The 22634-nt window shown below is 40.6% G+C and overlaps 1 protein-coding gene across 1 annotated transcript in view; it reads right to left on the minus strand.

The window, feature by feature from the left end:
- Positions 1 to 22634, minus strand: part of CNTLN (centlein) — a 228074-nt gene that overhangs the window by 148491 nt on the left and 56949 nt on the right. The window contains exons 7-8 of the mRNA XM_018554459.1: positions 6556 to 6718; positions 3690 to 3866 (exon numbers count right to left, since the gene is read on the minus strand). Coding sequence (XP_018409961.1) covers positions 3690 to 3866; positions 6556 to 6718 — 340 coding nt within the window. The remainder of the gene's footprint in view (positions 1 to 3689; positions 3867 to 6555; positions 6719 to 22634) is intronic.

The raw sequence follows: 22634 nt of genomic DNA on the forward strand, positions 1-22634 counted from the left end.
GCTTCCTTACTAAAATGCATATTATGTAAATATGCACCAATAAAAAACTGTGTCATGTACCATTTCTTTACCGGGGCTCAGTCACAAATCTAAACAGAGAAACAGTTGTTTGTATACCATGTCCTTTTTATGTATTTATTTTTTTATATTACAAGGTATATTTAGCAGTTAAAAAAGAGTACTGCAAATTGCCTTTAAAATATTACATTGTAATGCCTTCTGGCAGATCATCCATATTTGGTGTCAAAAAAGCCTTGCATCTTAAAGATGTTAAGGTAAAAAAAAAGGGGGATCAAGATACAAATACAAATGTACTATAGAAACATATTTCTTGAGTTTTGGCTCCCCGTGCTTCCTACTAATCAACTCTTTGAACATTTCAGTAGCAATTTTTCACCCAAGCAATCCCTGCTAAGAACTACAGAGGCGAATTTAAAAGAATCTTTTAACAGTTGCAACAGAATTATATATCAGTAAAAAGTGTGCACCTTTCAGATCTTCCATTACAAATAAAAATATTCATTTCAAGTTAATTACGGTGCTTCCGTGGATTCCTGGGCTACTAAACCTGGCTTTGATGTCAGCAGGTACATGTACAAAGTTAGGATACAAGACAGCTAGACACTAGCTGCATTTGTTCAGTAAACACAATTAAATATTTATTAATCACACCGGTAAAAGTTATATTCAAAAGAGAATACATTTCAAAATTAAAGTTTCATTGAGTGGTGATGTAAAAACATTTTTTTAATCTGTAAAGGAAGACTGTAAGAGTCAAACAGGCATAGGCTACCCCCAAGGCAAATATCACCCAGCATCTGCTTTCATGCACACAGTGTACCCTTCCTGTTACCACACAAGGTATGATCCATACCATGTTATGCTTCAGAACAGAAGGCTTGAATATAGACCACTAATACCTCAACAATAGCAAAACTTTTTTGTCTACGTCTGCAAGTCACATATGTATGAAAGAAGGGATGGACAAAAGCAGGACTTTATAAGTTGGTATTGGAGTGGGAGATTTGGTGCCACACAGAGACTGACAATTTCTATAAAACCTTCCATCTCTAATCAGATTTTAAGCATCACGCAGAATATAGGGGGGAAAAATGGGAAAGGTTTGTATGCCTGCATCCTGAGCCATATAGTGTTGTAGTGTAACACCTGTACTCCATACGGCGTATTTAGTCCATTAAATCCTTGTGGTGCTCAAAGTGATGACATGGATGGCGCTGAACGTACACAAGAATGTATGGGGAGGTCACCAGCATTCACAAAGTGAAAGATGTCAGGAAATATACTTGTGAACTTATTGTCACATGCATTACATACAGCCAAATATGTGCTCTTCAAACTAGAGGTGCCTCGAAATAGAAATTTTAAAACCGAAACGAAACCAAAATAAAAAAGAATTGTCAGGCCGAAACCGAAAATGTTTTTACTTTAATTTTTTCAAATTTTTAAAATATTTTATTTTTATTTATTTTTTATAAACTTTTTAATTTGTTTATATTTATTTGTATTTATTATTAAATATTTTTATGTTTTACTTTACTTTTAGGGGCTCCGGGGAAATATTAGGGGTCTAAACAGACCCCTGATATTTCCCTTTTAAAATAGAAAAAAAGAGATTGAGAACACAGAGTCCTCAACCTCTTTTTCTGTATCCCCTGTTATCAATGAACAGGAATCCTCTATGAGTGTTCCTGTTCATTGATAACTTGAGAACATAGTATGTTTACTATAACTACAACTATGAATGAACAGGGGTGGATATAGATCACTTCCCATTCATTCATAATTGAGTATATAGTCAACATACCATGTCCTCAATTATGTACAAACACTCAGTGATCACTGATCGTTGAGTGTTTTCTCTCGCTCTCCTCTCTGACACGCTGTCACAGGAGGCTGAGCGAGTGGTGTGGAAGGAGAGCCCAGCCTCCAGTGACAGCGCGGGCTGTCTCCGCCCCCACACCGTTCTGCCAGACTATGATAGGCGGCTGAGCGGTGTGGGAGAAGAGACACCGGCCGCTCACAGCGCTCTCCTCCCGCAGCGCTCGGCTGTCATTTTCTCTCCTTCACGCTGGGACACAGAGCAGCGCCCAGCGGGGAGGAAAGAAATCAGGGATGCGCCGATGTATCGGCAGGAAAATTGCACTTCGGCATTTAGCCAAAAGTGCAATTTTCGTCCGATATGTTTCGGCGGCCGATATATCGGTGCATCCATACTTCAAACCATTGAAATTAGTTACTGGCATACAAGCAGACACCATGAAAAGCACTACAGACAGATACTCTTGCTTCTTATAGTCAAGAAAAAGACATACAACATCTGTGTAATCCCCAAATGATTATAATGTGCTTTTTTCAAAACCAGGCTCATCAAAGTTTCTCAGCCATGTAAAATGTTTAAAAGCAGTAGAAATAAAACGATTAAGTGCAATAAATCACCAAAGTGCTCTACATTCTGAACACTAAAAAAAATAACTGGGAATGCAAACTGGCATTTGACTGACCATACAAGCATGGACTGCTACATGATCCAAAATGATTTTATGATACGTGATTTTACTACATTAATAAACTGCTAAACCTGTTAATAACATCTTGTAGCTCAGGGCGACTGAAAACTGTGTGGTAATCCTTGCTGACATTCTTTGTAGAGCTCCTGGGTTCTGTGATTTGCAGAAGCGTGATTCCAGTACAGCTGTATTTGTATATTATGAAGTCAGTTTCACTCTTTTTTTTTTCTTCTTTTAATCCCAAGTCACCCGTTTACACAGGCACTGCCATTGTTAAAGCTTTCCAAACTGCAGCTTCTTGGCAATGCCATGAAGCAAATACACACAGCTAATACTTGTCAGAAATCCCAAACTAAGTACACAGGTCCCCATTCACATGACAAGGTAAATCCTGTTTTAACAGGTGGATGTGCTAAATGATAATGCCAGACTCCACAGAGGGAATTGCTAAAAAATACCAAGTCAAAAGGCAGTGTTTGGTTACTTTTAAAAACAAGGACTACAGAAAACTATTTTAGATCTTATGAAAATAAAACAAACACTATAGCTCCATTGACTGGCATTATACATATACTACCATCCAGATCAGAAAATAGTACTAAAGAAGGGTGGCATACACAGATGTGGTCATCCTGTGGCCCCCCTTTTAATCATGCCGAACATAGGCTAGTAATCAGGTGGAAAAGTAATGTCCTCTTTAAACCTAGGCTAATTGGCCCAAGCAACAAGTTGGCCAATAACTGAACTGCACATGGCCACATTAAGTCAATTTATAGGTTGCTGGAAACTTGTCATATATGAAAAGCATCTGTAAAAAGTTATAAATATATATTAATTTTTTTTGTATGTAAAATATGTTGTTTTTTTTTTACACTGCTCATGACCATTGGACTTGAAAATAAACACTGAAGAGTAAAATAGTGATAACTAAAGAGCACTCCATAATGACTGTGTCATTGTTGTGAAGTAAGCAGCTAATGGCCTTTACTTTTACTGCACAGAGGATTCTGAAATGTTTAAGTGTATGTGACATACTCAGTCAAGAGGTTAAAAAAAATGTCAATAGCTACTATAGGAAGGACTGAACACACATCTAGCGATAATGCTAGCCTGGTGAACCACTCATAAAATATAAATACATTACAGTTCCTAATGCTGTACCTGAGGTTCTTGAGGTGACTTGAGTAATGCATTGAGGGTTTCTTGCAGTTTCACTTGCAGCTGACTAATATGTTGCTCCTTTTGATGTAACTGCTCAGTGAGAGCAATATTACTTTGCCGCAATTGAGTCTCACTGGACTTAGTCATTTCATAACATGCATTCAGATCATTATAAAGCTAACAATGGAGGGAAAAAAAATAAGTTAATATAAAAATGTTTTTGTTTTGTTTTTTATATTTCATACCATGCCACATTGGGGGGGGATTTATCAAAACTGGAGCAGGGAAAATCTGGAGCAGATGTACACAGCAACCAATCAGCATCTCTCTTTCATTTTTGAATCTTTAATGAACAAACTAAAGAGAGAAGCTGATTGGTTGCCATGGGCAACTGTTCCATATTTTCTCTGCTCCAGTTGTGATAAATTCCCTCCACTGTGCTTTAAGGAGACAATGACAAAATATACAATTTCTACTTAAAAAAAAGGTTAAAGCAAGTAGGGATGAGGCTCAGGTTCATTACTATAACTCTCAAAAGTTAAAGTTTAAAAAAGTGTTTCAAACTCCTCCCAACATGCTGAGTCCCCACTCCTTATTGTACTTTACAATACAGCAGTATGGGTAGGATTGTTGCTTAGAAATGGCTTCTGCTCTGTCTGGCCAAATTATGTGCATATTATCCAGTGCAAGTGCCAGGGTGACGGGGAGGAGCTGCCTCACAGAATAATGATAGACAATCCATCTGCACCTAGGCACATGAATTAAAAGACTGCCATAGTAGTTTCTCACCATCACCCAGATGCATGTGCCAGCCCAAGCTCACTAGAACTGGCCAGAATGAAACACAAGCTGCAGTGTTCTGGATAAATGAAAGTCTTAAAGGGTTACTGTTGCAGAGAACAGGGGGAAGCATGCTTGTCCTACATTAAATGAACACTTCAGCTTTAATCTTGGAATGCTGGATACTAGGGATGTTCGGATACCAAGTACCGTCATTGCTACAAGTATTGATACTTTTTTTCAAAAGTACCGATACTTGTCTAAGTAATCACAGATACCAGTTACCGATACATTAATTACACTTAATAAAAATGTAACAGTTTTTCTAAAACAATACAGGCTAATGATTTCAGGATAATGGCGGAGCGCCAGGGCTCAGTCACTGCTGCGACCGCTGCAACCTTGGTAGTTCTCATGAAAATGCCAAGTATAGGCACTGCTATCTGAACATCTCTACTGGATGCACAACTAAAGCAAAATTGCAAAACAACAGTCTCAGCCCTTCAGCCTGCTAAGCTTCTTAAATTCATAGATGTTAAGCTTTGAAATATCACACCGGTCTTGCAAAAAAAAAAACCCCACTGAAATGGGCTCCCCGAGCAGCCGGTGACTCAACCAAATGTCTTGGCATTGGCCACATGGTCTCAACTGAAGAGGCTTAGTTTATGGATCATGTATTGGTAGCAATTCAGTGGCTCTGCCTGAACATCAACCCTCTTACTCAGCAGAAATTACATGAGCAACATCTATACATTCAATTACGTAAAAGGATACCATAGTAGCATAGGGTAATGTTTTCTGCAAGACAGGCAAGTATTTCAGGGCTTCATTTAACATCTATGAATATAACGGTGTGTGTGTGTATATAAGTGTGTTAATTTGCTATTGTTCAGCGGTAGTAGAACAGTATATTGTAGCTTTATACAAGCCTTTGGTGGGCTTTAGCATTGTTTGACAGTTTGCTAAAAGCTTGTTTAACCACCTGCAGTGTAGATGTGGGTGGGCATTTTAAAGCGTCCTTACTCGCCCCTTTTCGTGTGTGGCACCAAGCTCACGCACTAGTGGGGAAACTAGCTAAAATGTTAACAGCCGACAATGGCTGTTTAAATCCAAGCAGCGTTCTGGTGCCTATAGAGCCGCTGGATCGCTGGTATTTTGTGCGCACCCCCCCACATCCACTGGTCCCGAGATCCACTGTGCTCGGTGCTGGCCGGGACCGGCAGCTCTGCCACCCACTGGAGATCAGAAAGAGATCAGTAAAGAATTTCCCTCTGAACTCCTCTCCGGTGTCAGAATGCAGGAAGTGATGTATATTCCCGGTTACAGAAGCCGTAGAGAAGCTGATGAAGCAGGTCTGGGGGTCCCTAGGAGCTGGTCTGGGGGTCCCTTGGTGACATTAGAGGTCTTAGGGACCACTTATGTCTCCATAAAAAGGAGCTGTCAAATTAAATTGGCTATCACATAGGGTGCTTCTTGGCCCCCTATGTAATAGCAATAAAGTCAAGTGTGTTAAAAGAAAGTTTTAAAAAATTAAAGCAAAAAGAGATTAAATCCGATATTTTAAAAAAAAGTGACCGTCTCTGCAAAGGGCTACCCCCCCATTCTTGTGACAGTGCCCAGACTAAGTGATTAACTGCTAAACCTGGCCATCATCATAGGGAGGAGGGTAACACACACCTCCATACCAGGTATTACTGCTGGATGCAGAGAAAAATAGAGGTGTGAGGGGTAGCATGGGGGGGGGGGGGTCACTTAGCTCTACAAGGGCAAGATGGCAGGAGATATCACAGCACACCTGTCAAACTAATGTACCCAATCTAACAATGTTGCCCAAGTGCAGGCACCTTCTATAATTGCCCTACATGAAATTACCTTTCAGGTAACCAATTTCTATGTTTCCAAGAATTCCCTGGATGCACTCACATTGACAGTATTGTTAGTTTGGTCATACTGGCATACCTGCCAGGTTCTTTTAAGAGAGGTCAGCCATATTATTTTTGAAATGGAGGGACCACAAGGCATACTGTATTAAGAATGCAACATTTCAGTGTTAAACCAAACAGGATTCCATGAATGCAAAACATACTTTCTGGAATGAGATAGTTTCAGTAGTGTGGGCATCTTCTTGGCTTCTCAGTACTTTCTGTGTGTCCACATTGAGTGCCTGAAGTTGCTGTATAAGCTCAGCTTGTTGGGCAGCGTGCTCATTGCTTTGTTTGTAAAGATTCTGAAGTCCTTGTAACTCTTTTCTGTCACCGACAATACAAAATAAAGAAGAAGAAAGGTAAAAACAAACTTTCAAAAAGTATACTGTATATGTATAGCATCCAATGTAATAGTAATTATATTGTAATTAAATGTAGCAGTAATTCCTTGTTCTACTAGAGAGTCACCAAGATCCTCTAGCATTTTGCCAGTTAAAATGATGGCTTGACAGGTCTTCTCCAAACACAAGAACATGTTATAAGAAAACACGCCTGGCATCTTTCTAAATATGTATGTTGTTTGCAACCCTACATCTCCTACTGGGATAAAGCAAGCACATTTAAAGGGTGGAAAAAGCAGAAGTCTGTTAACCTTTATTTAGAAGTGCTACACAGAGTTGGGAGTGCGCAGCACTAAACTGTGTCATGAAACTGCAAATACTTATGCCACATTCAGTAACAAATTATAACATTAAAAAGGACCCTATTGGGTCTAGCAGAAAATGTACTTTTAGCTTCTTAGTAAACTACTGCTGTTGATGAATTCTTTACCTGGTGACCAACTCCTTTTAAACACGCACTGACTAACATATATTATTGTAGAGGCTATAGCATATTTTGCTACGCGCATCAAACTTCTAACACACTCAAACCGTCCAACACTACAGATTTGCATACCTACCTGTTAAGACCTATCTTAGTATTATGACTGCAGTTTAAGTTTTAACTGCACTCATAATGTCCCTACAGCCCACAAAGGAAAAAGTTAAAGTGACACTAAACTCAGAAGTTAAAACTAAAAATGCATTCAAGTACCTTAACTATTAACAAAAATGTAGCTTATGTTTATATCACTTGGTTGTAGATGCTCAAATTCAGAGATGATTTGAGGCTCTACAGCTGAGTGATACACAAATAAGATACATTTTTGTTAATAGGGTACTTGGATGCATTTTAAAGATTTAACTTCTGAGTTTAGTGTCACTTTAATCGCATTACTAAACATTCTTGCCTAGATCCTATTCCCTATCAGTAGTATTAGAGGCTTCTTGCACACAATGTCATACTTTCATGGCTCATGCTCTCATCCCTAGTGATGCACTTTCTCTACAAATTCTCCTTAGCAATGATACAATATCCTCTTGTGTATCTGCTACTCTACCCCTGAGCTGGCTCAGATGCAGATCACAAACTTTCTGATGGACACAGGAGAGAAAATCAGGGATCAAATAGATTCCTGATGTCTCCATAAAAGAGAACCTCTTACCCCAGTAAGAAAAAGCAATATGTGATAAAAACCAGCAAATGTGTGCACTATACTTCCACAATTTCACACCCTGCCTGTACATTGTGTCCGCTGTCATAGTCTTTAGCATTGTTTGTTTATTATTATTACTAGTATACAGGATGTATATATCGACAGTTTGTGCAGCGCTTTACAATACATGGAAGACATTATAATTACAATACAATTCAAGACAAGATGGTAAGGAGGGCCCTGCCCCTGAGGGCTTACAATCTAAAAAGGAAGGGGCAATATATTTTTCAATATAACAACAATTACAGAGTGTAAGTAGGTAGATGCAAAGCTGACCATACACTGTTTTATTTTTAGAACAGATTCCTCCATCAATGTTACAATTGTGTTGATCAAGGAAGCCCCACTGTCTCTTTCGCAAAGAGAGCCAGCTGCTGTCAGAATACCCAAACAGAGCCGGCAGCTCACTGCCTGCCGACTATTTGTTCAAAGATTTTCTGACCAGCTCCTTCAAATCAGCTGATTGAGGGAATGCCAGTGGAAAGGGTACCAACAGCCGAAATTGACATAATGTATGGCCAGCTTAAGAACAAGTACAAAGATTAGAATTGTACTAGGTGAATGTTAGTTTGAAGAGCATCTAACCATTTAGAAAGTGTTTAAGCATCAAGAACTCTATAACTCCGGTCTCAGTGTGCCATATACAAATTTTAATAAGAGCACTGGTTGGAACCCAATTAAAGATTTAGGCTCTGTTCATACCTAGGCGTCAGCGTTTTCGCGCACATTTTGTTTAGTGCGTGGCAGACCTGCGTAGATGAAGATGCACAATTTATTGAGCAGATTGGATTGCATTGCGGTGAATGAGCAAAGGTGAGCAAAAACACACACAGAAATGTGCAAACTGCTCGTGTCACACGTTTCAAGGCGTTTCCATTGATGTCTATGCATCCAAACGTGCTGTAATCTGCCCCCAACAAAAGCTCATGTACTTTTTCCAGCGTTCAGAGTGTTACAGCTGGCAACAAAACTCTCAGGTGTGAACAGGGGCAATTGAAATTAATGGAATTTCTTGTGTTGAGAGTTTTGTCTCGCTTAGCTTTGAGAGCCAAAACGCCTAGGTTTGAACAGGGCCTTAGTGAGCTTTAGCACACATTCAGCAAGCAACTACACAAAGCACTTACTAAACTCCTGCTAAAGTTTGCTAAATGCCAGCTGAACACGCCATTCTAAAGATAGCACATGCTTGCCACACTGTGAATTACTTGTATTTGTTGTGCTTCACTTGCAAAGCATAAACAAGGGTTTTTAAACATTATCAAAAGAGATGCCTGCTAGTTAGCAGGTAGCAAGTCAATTATTTAGCGTACATATATGGCTGCACTTTTAACAATCTTCTAATCTTTACATGATGTCAACAAAAAGTGCACTTAAGAGACAAATCTTCTCAAGAAAGGTTAAAAGAGTAAGGCATTTGACACATTACACTAAGAGCTTGATTTCCACTCTTCTTTTACCAGGTCCATTGACCTGCAAAAAATGTCACCAAACGTCAATACTCAGTGGGGAAACTGTATCTGTGAAATCATTAAATACCATTAGGAGACAAATGGATATGTCCTGAGTCCTGGTACCTTACCAGCTGATAAATGGTTGCAAGTGAGACGTGGAGGGAAAAAAAAAATACTAGTTTCTTAAGTACGAAAAAAAAAGTGCCTTTGATAAACTTGGGTATATCCAAAACTTTGCAAAACACATATTAAAACAGTTTCTGAAGACCGGAAGATCGTGGATAGATAGAGACATGTTAAATAAAAGGTCAAAGACCACTTTACTTAAAAATAAATTAATGCTGTGAACAGAACTGCATGCTGTTATTACCAAGAGGTGTTTTGCTGCGGCAAAGCTTAAAGAGACAGTGTTACCATTATCCATGCGGGGCAACATGACAATGTCTCTGGAAAGGGCCTCACCTAAATATATACCCACCTTATCTGCACTCCCTTGCTTCTCTGCAGCTGGGGAGAATACCTGTTCCCCCTTAATGGTGCCCAGGCCTAGCAGCAATTTGCTAGGTCTGAGCACTGTCACAGCTCCCCTGGACCACCAACACAGCAATAGCTACAGAGTAGCAAGGAGTTGCTATGCACCACTGTTGAATATAGAGAGGTTTGGGGAAGTCCTTTGCAGAGACACTTTCACTTTGTCCTGCATGACTACTAAAGTCAAAACTTTTTATTGGTTTTAGTTCCCTTTTGGGTCTCAGTAGTACATACTGCCTGCTATATGCTGACAGTACAGAGCCGCACTGCAGCTGGGAAGTATCCAGACAATATTGTCAGGATCCACCCCGCTGCCTGATTGACAGCTGACTGTACCTCTCTAGAGACAAAACCAGCTGTGTCCACCCCTCCCTTTTTTGGCCCTCGAGAGAGCACTGGAGGAACGGAGAGGGGAGGGGGAATCCCTGCAGGAAGTGGTGGCTGATAGTCATGGAGAAGACCGTGAGCTGAGCAATCAGCGGTTCCTGATCGATCAGTTCTCAACCTATAGAGCCAGCGTGTAAAAGTTTGTGTCACTCGGCGGCTCAAAGTATTGTAAGTACATTTTACTCTCCCAATACATCTACTTAAAAAGGTATTGGTGGTCAAAATCTAAAAATAAATATGCATTTCTATATCGAACCTCCATTACTTTTATGCAAATCCTAAAAACCATATCGATCTAGAAGTTTATAAACTTAGTGCATTGAAGAAGTACATCCTATGGACTCCTTTAATAACTGACACAATTTCACTCAAGCCTGCAAAAATGCACTTCTTTATGTCATCATTATAACTAAGCCTGCCGCCTGAATTACAACTACAATGCAATTTCTTGCTGGAAGTAGGGCGGCAATTTACAATTATTTTCATACTAGATTAGTTGGCCAATTATTTTTTCGATGAATTGGATAAAAATAAATACCATATTTAATTTAAAATAAAATACACAAATGGAGTGTTACAAACAAAAAGTTTACTTCAGAATAAAACTGCATGCACAATTTTTTGCAACTGCACCACACAGCATTGGGGTACCGCACGATATATACACACACATACTGGCTGGCTGGTCAGCCTGGCTGCATCCTACTAATATATATATATATATATACACACATATACATACATACACACACACACCCTTCTGTTGTCTTGCACCAGTCTTGCCACTCTCCGTTCTGCCCTAACATTGACTAGTCGCTGACGGCCAGATTTTCGGCTGACAGTCCAGTCTTTAAACACTTTAACAACAGCTGCTCTTGAACATTTAATGAATTTTGAAGTTTTGCCGATACTCACTCCATGGCTCAGAGCGCCAACAATCATCCCATGTTCAAACACTGTTAAATTGCGTTGTTTACCCATATCTTCAGGAAAAAAAAATCACTTCTACTGTCGTGGTAAACAACCTGCTTCCCTATTTATAATGGTCTGGCCCTCTAGCAACTTCAGCGCAAAATTATAGCTAATTATAGCTAATTTGCCTACAAACGTCAGGTGCGCATAATAAACTGGCCACTCATAACATTGACTATTCGCTGACGGCCACAATTCGCACGTTCAGACCCAGATTTTCGACTGACAGTCCAGTCTTTAAACACTTTAACAATGAGCCCCTCTTGAACATTTCCTGAATTCTGCTATTTTGCTGATACTCGCTCCAAGGCTCGCGCCAACAATCATCCCACGTTCAAACGCTGTTAAATGTCGTTGTTTACCCATATCTTCAGAAAAATAATAACTTCTACTGTTAACATGGTAGCATACAATGGGTATGGTTCCGCCCCCAGCCCAATCACAGGACCAGTTATACAATAAATTAAAGCCCGCCTCCCAAGGCCACAATTCTGAGGGCTTTTTTCAAACAAGCCCTCACCTTGCTGGTTTCTTCTGGCCTGCGGCACAAGTTCAGCCTCTCCTGTTGCGAAGTTGCCTTTGTTCAGGTGGCTAAATGCAGTCTTCGAATCCTCTTCGATAGCCTTGGAGTTGGGGTGCAGGAAATTGTCTGTTGGGGTCTCTTGATGTTTGGATGCTTCCTCCATCATAGCGGCGGGTTGAACACTTGCTTAGCCTGGTCTTGTGACTCCAGAGAAGAACCGTGACTCAGCTGCATCATCAGAAACTATGGTTGTACTGGGATGATCACATGCATGGACAAGCTGACAAGTAGGATCCACTCCATTTTCTTTCAATTAGTTTGTTTAAGAAATACATGTGCAACTACTTCATATGGCTTTGCAGTGCTGCTTTGCTCTGGCTCAATATTTATGAATATCTGTTGTTATGTCTGTAGATCTATTCAGTTTTCCATGTGTGCTGAAAACATTACATATGTGATTCTGTGGTGCTGCTATGCCTTAGCTGAATCTTGCAGGTATTTCACTAAAGCATCTATTAGCTTCCTTGTGGTGCTTTAACCCTGCAGGTGCTTGCTGAGTGCAGTCTGCTGCAACTTGTAGCTCTACTACTAAACTTTAACTGGTTCTTACAGAAAAGTGTTGTTGCTAACTCTGTCAGCTTCAATCTTGTGCCTTAACTCTTTGGGTGCCTTTCATGTGACTATTTTGCTGTCACCTGTGGTTCCCCAGCTTTGTTAATGTTTAAAATGTAACTTATGTTTTTGTTGCTTCATTGCAGACCTATTCTGCCTGTTATTCAGTAATCTTTTTCATGGTCCTAAAGTATACAGCATTGTGTTAGCCTTTGGTGCTTTAACCCTGAGCACATGAGTATGTGGCTTCCTGGTTTTCAGCATTGTTGTTAGTGTCAACAGGTTCTGACAGGTGTTGTTTAAATCACATAATGTTCTTCAGTTTATCTGTGATAGCAAAGGTTGGATCATGTGTTCAATTACCAAATGACATTAACTTCCTTCCCCAGGAGACCAGATACATTCTATAAGGTGAGGGTAAGGAAGGTATGAAGATAAAAATAAAAAAGTGTGCAAATGCATGGGCATGTCAAATTGTACATCTTTTCAGCCCTATTGACAGCACTGTTCCTCAGAGTGCATATGCAGGGGTTAATGGATTGTAAATCTCTCCAGCCCTTTGCCACCACTGCTTCTCACAGTGCAAATGCATGAACTTCTGGATTATAACTCTCATCACCAGCACTGCTCCCCAAAGACAGAGTAAGCTGCTCAATTTGGGATGAAAGGTCTGCTTCAATCTGTGACTCAGCTGTTACACATGCACGATCCGGCTATTAGAATCCAGCTAGCGGATTGCATTACAAGGATTGTACAACCTTTAAGCAGTGCTGACCTGCGATCACGTGGCAGATGCTGTGCCAGGTTTCCCCTGCAGGGGCAGCAGTGAATAAAGAGGCAGAAAGGTGGAGGTCTGAAGCCTTTAAACAATGGTGGTGTACTTTATGAACTGTCTGATGCCTTAAACAGTGGAAATGTACTTTATGAACTATCAATTACTAGCCCAGTCAATCAGCTACATCCACAAGTTCCTCTCTAGCCCTATGGCAGTCGGCTACAAAGTTTTGCCCTGGTGCACCCATAGGCCAGTAATGGCACTTACTTGCCAGGGCAGTACATACTTGGCGTAAAAACACAGAAGCAGACCTTTTGGCTGGCAATAAGGTCTCAGGGGCATGGTAGTTTCTGAATGATTTGACATCAGCAGTGACTTCATAGTGAGTCTGCTATGGGTATGCTGCATTGCTCATCTCGGACTGCAGTTGCCTTGAGTTGGTACAGATCTCACCACACACACACACACCAATATATAATGTCACAGGGGACAGAAGAATTCACAATCCTCCTTTCTTCAATTAAACAAACAAAAATGACTCCCTCCCAAGAGAAACAAAAGTCCTTTTTGAGGGTTCCTCTTGTTGGTTATGTGTCCAGATGAAACACTGAGATCTTGAGGAATGCTGAATTAAGTTTTACTTGCTTAGGACATTACATGAATGGATATAACATTGTGAAGAAAAGAAACTTTGTGTGTATCGCAGATAAGCATCCACACAGGGACCAGCATTCTACTACAGCGCCCTCTACAGCTCAAAAGACATTTCAGTACATGTAACTCGTTGGTGTCTCAAGTTGACAGGATCAATTCAAATGGTGACACTAGACTAACTGGAGGCTAAGGGGGTGATTTACTAACCTAAAACACACGCACGCACCAGGTGCGTGTGATTTGCACACAGCAAAACGTATTTATCAACCAAAAAGTCTCTAAAAGCATATTTCCACTAATGCCATATATGGAAAAATCATGCACATGATGCATATATAATGCTGCTTCACAGTTTAGACAAAAATGGTTAGCTCATGCATTTACATTCCTGCATTCATCAACGCAAGCAACATAACAGAGCTAATTTACACAACATCACCTTGCAATTCATGCAGGGCTTTGCACAACACACCTGCTGGGTGTGTACACACTACAAAGGTGTTTAGATTCCACCCATAGATCATGCTGGGAGGGAACACACTACAGAGGTGTATACATGTTCGTGGTGTGTTTATAAGGTTAGTAAATCAACCCCTAAGAGTCTTCCAACAGGGTTCTTCCGACAACAGAGAAAACATTCCCTGTGCCATTGGTTTAGGATGATTCCAAATATGAGATTCTTGGTTGTGGCTAAAGCCGGCGAGCCTATTTCAACTGTTCTCTATATCCCTATCCAGTGATTGTGTTAATAAAGGATCCCTATGTGCGAATCACTTCAACAGCCTTTTAGTCCAAGGTCAGGGACAGTCCATCAGGGGGAAAATGTCTTCAGCATCTTGGAGTTCAAAGAGCCTTTCAGATCCAGGAAACCTCTATTAGTACAGTGAACAACTGGATGATGTTTTTTCCATAGATTTTAAGTCTACTCTTAGATGTAGGAACTGCTCACTGCTGATGGAGGTACCTCCAATCAAGTATTCAGCGCTGAACTCCACAGAATTTCCTAGCTGATACTATAAGCCACGAAGCCCTGGACGACAATTAATGTTTTCTTATCCAGCAGTTTCCTGTGGATCACCAGCAAAGTGGGTTATCCAGATCTCATCCTGATTGTAATCCCTAGGAGCACAGAGTACAGACACTCCTTGTCAAAAGAACGTTCTAAGGGAAAAAGTAATGGATATTTTAATGCTGCTATATTTCCTTCAGTCCAAATGGATTCAGGTTCCTACGATTATCCAGGTAGGGTGATGGAAATCATTTGCTTGTGGCCCATCTGTCCAGGGCTCCCTCTCTTGTAGACTGACCCTGGAATATTCTAGTCCTCCTTAATATTCAGACCTTCTACAGCAGGTGTTACATCCAAACACATCCAAAACTACCTTAAGTGGCATGGAGGTTGGAAGTAAAGTCTACCTTGCCTGGATTACTCATCTTCAGTCAATGAGTGTTTGTTGAATACTAGAGCACCTACAAACATTGCATATATTCTACAGTGTGGAATCATTTCATAGACTTCGCAAGCTTAATAGGTTTCGTCTCTCTTCAGCTTGCCATGAGATATATTGGACTTACATCAGACAAGCAATATGTACTTAGGTGTCAGTACCCTCTATATTCATCCTCCGAGACACAATGGTTAGCTCATTAATTGATAAGCCAGCTCTTAAGTACTTGCACAAGAATTCAATCTTCAGAAGAGTCTATTCTTTCCCTTAGAATCTACAAATAGTGCTGTATATGTTTTTCCTTCCTTTTACTTCATCTAGCTCACACTTACTCAGTATGGACCGTAACATGTAGAATAGTTTTTCTTATAGCAATCTCCTCGGGGAGGAGGGTGTTGGATAGTGAAGATTAAGCTGCAAAAAAAAACTTATTGCTACCATTTCACAGACAACGTAGTCCTAAATCTCTCTCCAAGCATTATCCAAAGGATGGAAGATCCTTAAGTCTAAATAGAACATCAAGGTTGCCAGTATTCCAGAATCAAGTTTGTTTTTTTGTTTCAGGTCATGCACAAAATGTGGCTGCTATGCTGGGGAAGAACATGGAGGTTAGCTCTTCTTCTTTCAGGTTCTATCTGTTCATCTTTCTTGTGGTTTTAGAAAGTAGCTCTCTGCGTGCACCAGGTCACATGCATTGTGCCTGGTCAAGCAGATGGAGCCACCGATTAATCTCTGGGTTCACTCCTTACAGATATAACTTAATGGTGTATCTCTAGAGTTATTCTGGCAGGCAGTAACCTGGTATATATTCCTGTCCCAGTACAGGGTCTATCCAGGAGTCTTGTTCATGGTGACGTTGGTTCTGAATGTGTTTACCAGTGGTACAAATAAATATCTCAGAATTACCCTCCCTGGTTGTATGATCTCTGTATCCCATTGCATGCTGCCATGTGGCTGTCAGGAAAATGGTATACTTACCTATCGGTAATTTTCCTTTGCTTATGCCAATACATGGCAGCATACAGGACCCTCCCATGGCTTTCACATTGAGTACTTGTTACGAGAATGGTGGCCTTGGGAGGTGGGCTTTAATTTATAGTATAACTGGTCCTGTGATTGGGCTAGGGGCGGAGCCATACCCATTGTATGCTGCCATGTATTGCAGGAAAGGAAAATAGTGACGTTGATGTCCGTGACGTCACCGGATCTCCGACGGAAGACCCGGAAGCCGGCGGAGAGGTGAGTACGGATCCAAAGAACTTTGACAGATCAAAATAATTTTGATCGATCAAAAAAATTTCCGCAGCCCTAATATACATGTGATTGGGCTAGGGGCGGAGCCATACCCATTGTATGCTGCCATGTATTGCAGGAAAGGAAAATTACCGATAGGTAAGTATACCATTTTCCATTGTATGAGATTCACGGTCCCAGCACATTTTTGTGCAGATTCGCCTAGGAGAATGTTCTAAGCCGTCATGCAATGCATGGCCTTTAAATTATGGCCGATAGGCTTGTAAGGGAGAGATAAAGGTCCGAACAGCTGGCTCTGCCTCTAGATAGGCAGAGCCAGCTGTCATTCACGCAGCTGGGCGGATCCAGACATAATTTTCGGGATCCGCTTCAGCTGCGGCGTCTCAGTATATAGTGTGCTGCAGCTCGCGGTATACTGAGTTTAGGGTGACGGGAGGACGCTAATTTGTGTCCTCCCGTTACCCTAAGGAGAACTATGGGGAAAAGCCCTGACCCCATAGTTCTCCTTTAATCACTGATAACACTAAACTGATGAACAGTAAAAGCATTTTAATCGTCACCTGTGGGCGTTTTTTGCGATTTTTTGCGGGCGCACGCAATTTTAAGGCTTGACATGTTTGGTGTCTATTTACCCGACGTGACCCTGACTTTTATGTTTTACTAAAAATATGGGTAAGAATAAATGTTTTATAACATAACGTAGGGAATTTTTTTTTTTTTTTTACATTTATGGTACTTTTTTAATTATATAGTAAAAAAAAATACCCCCGTGGTGATTATATACCTCCAAAAGAAAGCTCTATCTGTCCCCAAACTTTTTTAACATAAATAGCAAGGCTATAGTCTGGTCATGCTGACTGGTGAAATTATATATATACAAAAAAAACACACACATTTTTTTAATTTTATTTCTTTCTATTTACTTTACTATTAGGGGATTTAGGGGAAATATCACGGGTCTAAACAGAAATAATAAATTTTAAAAAAAGATTGAGTCCTCAATCTTTTTTTCTGCAGCCCCTGCACTCAATGACAGCGTCAAGTAAGCGTTGTTTGCAAAAAAACAAAATGTAGTGGGTTTTTTTTGTTTGTTTTTTTAATCGCACTGTATTTGTAAGATAAATGGCCGGGTGCTCATTCACAAAAATCCAAACTTGGTATGGCATTGACAATAAAATAGCGGGAGAGGGAGAATGAATCACTATGTAGCAAAAAATAAATTGACATACACCTAGAACCTAAAAAAGCCTAAAGTAATTAAAGAAGGGTTAAGCTATCATAGATAAAGCTGTAGCATTGGTACACTAAAGGATTTTAATGTGTATGCTTTAACATTTCATGCAGCTATAGGCTATTCATACTGCTGACTGAGTCAAGGCCTTTTCGTATATAGTGAACTTTCTCGAAGAGCTGTTGATTGAAGATCAATGAAAAAAATAAAAGGGAAAAAAAAGTTCTAAGATCCCCAGCAGGGAGCTAGGTCATTACTCGTCGCAAAATGAAGATTTGGCTGTGTCCTTCAATGAATGCAAGAGAAAAAATGGTTTAACATGATGCTGGATCTAGTTTCAACCTGAAATGGTGAGATTATTTTTGTTATTACTATTAAGAATGATTAGGTAAAAATTTGAACAGTACAGTACAGTATGCATTTCTAGTAAATTGCTTACACATAATCTACACATCCCATATCTAGAACAGGATCTCTTGAATTCAGGTCACTTCCTGATGTCACAGAGTTGTAAAGCACCTATATTTGGTACCACTTTACCAAACAACGAAGCATAACTTTCATTATGCACACCTGTCACAAAATTGCGAGCCCAGCAAAATTAGTGTTTGACCTTTTAATGATGAGAGGTCACTGATGCGTAGATGCCCAGACAACATTTAGCAGCATCAGTATGCTTTAGTTAACTTGACCATAACTCTATGACTAATTTGACTCCTAAATACTGTATATGATTTTTAACCGCCTCCCGGGCCGGCCGTTGCGAGAAAACGGCCCGCCGGGAGCTCTCTAGATCTGAGCAGGCGTTTTTAAACAGGCAGCAATGCCTGTTAACATACAGGCGATCCGTCGCCTATAGAGACGGTGGATCGCTTGTATGGGGTGGCGATCCGCACCCCCCCCCTCCTGCTGGTCCCGGTACACGATCTCACCGGTCCCCTCCCCGCTGCCAGAATGCGGAAGCGATGTATATTACATCACTTCTGTATTCTTGTGTCACTCTCCAGCTGCAGACGCTGGAGAGAAGCTGATGAAGCAGATCAGCTTCTTTGTGGGTCCATAGGTGACATTAGGGGTCTTGGAGCCCCCTGATGTCTCCATAAAGAGGACTTGTCACTTCTCTTTGCTATCATATAGGGGGATTTCTTATCCCCCTATGTGATAGCAATAAAGTTAAGTGAAAAAAAAGGAAAAAAATTTACGTTACACATGAAAAATAATTTTAAAAAGTCCCCACCCATACATACATGCGTGCAAACACATGCATCGGGTGTGCATACGTGCGAAAACTACGATTGTGCCCATTACGCCGCACATGTTACATATTGTCGCGAACAATGGTTAGTTGTAAGATATTCAATAATGGCATCATTAAGAAGGTGTTGGTGAGAGTCATCAGGCAGAAAGTAGTCATTTAAGGACCAGAGGTGTCAGCCAGGGTTGCCAATAGGGAAGATAAGGATAGCGTAACAACGGAGTGGTCTGACCAAGAGATGGTAAGGATTGTGGAAGCTGAGATGGAAGAGAGCAAGGTATGGGTAGTGAAGATATGATCAATCCTGGAAAAGGTGTTGTGGGGGGGAGGTGTTGTTGCGGGTAGAAGAATGTAGTTCACACCAAATATCTATTAGAGAGTAGCGGGAAGGTAGGTTTCGAAAAGATGATGAGTTGGAGATAGGGGAAGTTGGAAGGGTGGATTTGTCCAGGAGGAGTGTAAGATTAGAGTTTCTGTAGATAATGAGCTAGCCCGATTGGTGATGCACGATTGTCTGAAGGAGGTGGCAGAAGAACTGGAGAGGATTAGAGTTGGGTGTGTAGTAGGTGAAAAGGGTTACTTCCTGATTAAAAAGTTTCCCCACTAAGATTACATATCTCCCATTTGGGTCAGCAATCTCTTTGCTACAAACAAATTAAGTAGATCGGCAAAAGCCGATTAATACCCCAAGCTTCTTGAGAGGTTTACTGGCTAAGAAGTTTTGAGGGTAATGTGAGTCCAAGTATTTAGGAGATGCGGCACGGGCAAAATGGGTCTCCTGCAGGCAAACAATATCTGCTCGTTGGGAACGCAAAGCCAAGTGTTTGTTTGGGGAATAGAATCCCTTTTTCAAAAAGGGATAATATCTTTAGGTAATAAGGGATAAAAAAAAGAATTAAAATATATACTTGTGAGACAGGGTCCAACGATATCCAGAGAGGGTACAGGGGAGGGACCGTGACCTCAGAGTTGAGATAAAGGAGAGGATGGAAGAAGGCAAGGAGAGAGGAAAGAGTGAGAGAGACAGACAAGGTGTAGTAGGAAGAGAATGGGGCAAGACAATACAAAACACAGACTTAATAGCAAGCAGGAACAGCAAAACAGTATTAGATGAGGTTATAAGGTTCTCGGTTACGGTGGGGGGGTGCAATGACTGTCAACTCAACACTGGGGCGGTTTTTAGTTAACATTAACCAGAAAAATAAAGATCGTCAATATTTGAAACATGCATACAACAGAAAATGGTACAGTATTCATCTAAGATAAACAATAGGGTCTAAGTGATATACCGGGCCTGTGGGGGTACATATGGTGAATCAAAGGCAGTAAAATGCAGGAAATGTAGGAAATGCAGTAAAAAAGGTAGTGCAGGGAGGCCCGTGAGATTATGTTGACAACAATAACTTATGGAGATGTTAAACTGGAGTAAAGGGTAAGCCCAATATTAGGGCAATGGGGAAGGTCACTAATCGAATGGGTGATGTTCAGAAGAAGTTAACAATCCTAAGGTGTAATAAAAAGGTGCTCATCCAAACAGTCCAACTCAAAAGGCACTGGAATGGATACAGGAAGGTAAGGTGAAGTCCATCGGCCTGCTGAATCAGAGTCCATCGCGGGAAGAGCAGTAGAACGCTTCTTGCCGGTGGCACGAGGCAAAGCAATGGGAGACTGTTGGAGATCTGGCGTAGGTGGATGTCTCCTCTTAGAAAGGTGGAGGCTGGAGGTGAAGCTCTTTTTGGTATCAATTGGAGATATGTCAAAACATGGAGTTCAGAGGAAGTGGATCCCTGCTAATAGCGGCCTTTGTAGTTGAAGATAAGGCCGAAGGGGACTCCCCAACAGTAAGATATCTGGTGATTCTGGAGAACAACCAGGATTGGTTTCAATTCCCTCCTTTTCGTGATCATTGTAGGAGCTAAGATCTGGTAGCCATAGCCCTGGAAAGAAAGGGATGGAGCCTTGAGAGTCGCCTGCAGAATCGCTTTTGTGCAGTAATATAGAAATGTAGCCACCACATCTCTAGGGGGGCCATCACGTTTTTTCAGAAATGTCATGCAATTAATGTGCTCAAGGCGCTCTATAGGAATTGCTGGAACAAGTTCCTGTAGCATGGCCATAACGATGGCTTGCAGGTCTAAGACATGTTTTGGTATGCCACAGAATCGAAGGTTAGAACGCCGTGAGCGGTTCTCCAGATCCTCTTGCAAGCTGCTGGTTATCGTCCCGCAGGGAGTCAAGTTCCCCAACATGGGAAGGGATGGCAGAGGAGGCGGTGTCCATACGAAGTACTAAGTTAGCCGTTCGTTGATCCAGTTTTCGGATCTCATGAGTAAGATGGTCAGTAATTTCTTTTGAGGTGGTTTGTAAGGCTTTCTGAAGCATACGATCAATATGTTGTAACCGTTCATTCTGAGAGAACTCATGGGAGGAAGAGGGTGAGCTGGCTCTGCTGTCTTCATCAGCCATTTTGTTTTTTAATGCTGCCTGGCTTGGCCACTGCAAGCTGTAAGGCTTGTTTGTAAATAAACCTGACAGCTGGCATGTGATGTCATCAACTGATTGGGAACCATAGTCCACAGTAGAGATTTCTCAGAATATGCACAAGGCTCAATGTGCCAGAGTAATATCTCCAGGTTATGTAAGGGAGGAAATGAAATATAATTTAGGACTCTGGCTGCTGGAATAATTTTTGCCATATACAATAGTCATATTCATGATTAGTCCGTACAAGAACAGATTTAGAACAACTTTTAAAATTTGTACAACACTATTTTACCAGGTGTTTTACCATGTGTAGTAAAATAAAATCTGAACAGAAACATTTACAACATTCACATTTTTAAGAAGTCTCACAAACTTTGGACCAATTTAAGGAGGAGAGATTATCCCTGTCATGACTGACTATTTATGATTAGTCCATAGGAGAAAACTTTTAGAACACATTTTTCTATTTTACTACATGCCTTGAAATAAATAAATAGAAACATTTACCAGATTTAAAATTCTTAAAATAAGTTTCACAAACTTTGGAACAATAGAAGAAAGAGGTTACTTTAAGTATTTTACACAAAAAAAAAAAAGAAGAAAAAAGCAGTACAATGAGCTGGGAATAGTTAAAGAAACAAGAAGCTTAAAATGAAACTGCATTGAATATTAAAAGGTGAAAGATTATATACCTGAAACCATAATCTTTTTTTAGACTATCTCCCTACACACTTGGAAGAAGGCTGAGAGAATTTCACACTGCCCGTTTTTAGACAAAGGGAATATGGATTGCTTAGAACTGATCCCTAGTAAGCCTCATATGCATTTTCTACATTTTCTGTAATTGTAATCAGTTTGCAAAGTTTCGGTGTATTTTAAAGACAGAACATAAAATGCCACAGTAGCTGTACACTCTTAATAGGATTTTTGTCTTACCAGTAAAATCCTTTCCTTGAGTAACATTACAGGACACAGAATGGCATTCTTAACCTTTGGTGATTCTGCCACCTTCAGGAGATTGGACACAAGTATAGCAAAGCTGTAAGGGTAGCCCAATATAACACCC

The sequence above is a fragment of the Nanorana parkeri genome, unplaced genomic scaffold, assembly GCF_000935625.1.
Source record: "Nanorana parkeri isolate BGI_ZX_2015 unplaced genomic scaffold, ASM93562v1 scaffold160, whole genome shotgun sequence".
Classification (NCBI taxonomy): Eukaryota; Metazoa; Chordata; class Amphibia; order Anura; family Dicroglossidae; genus Nanorana; species Nanorana parkeri.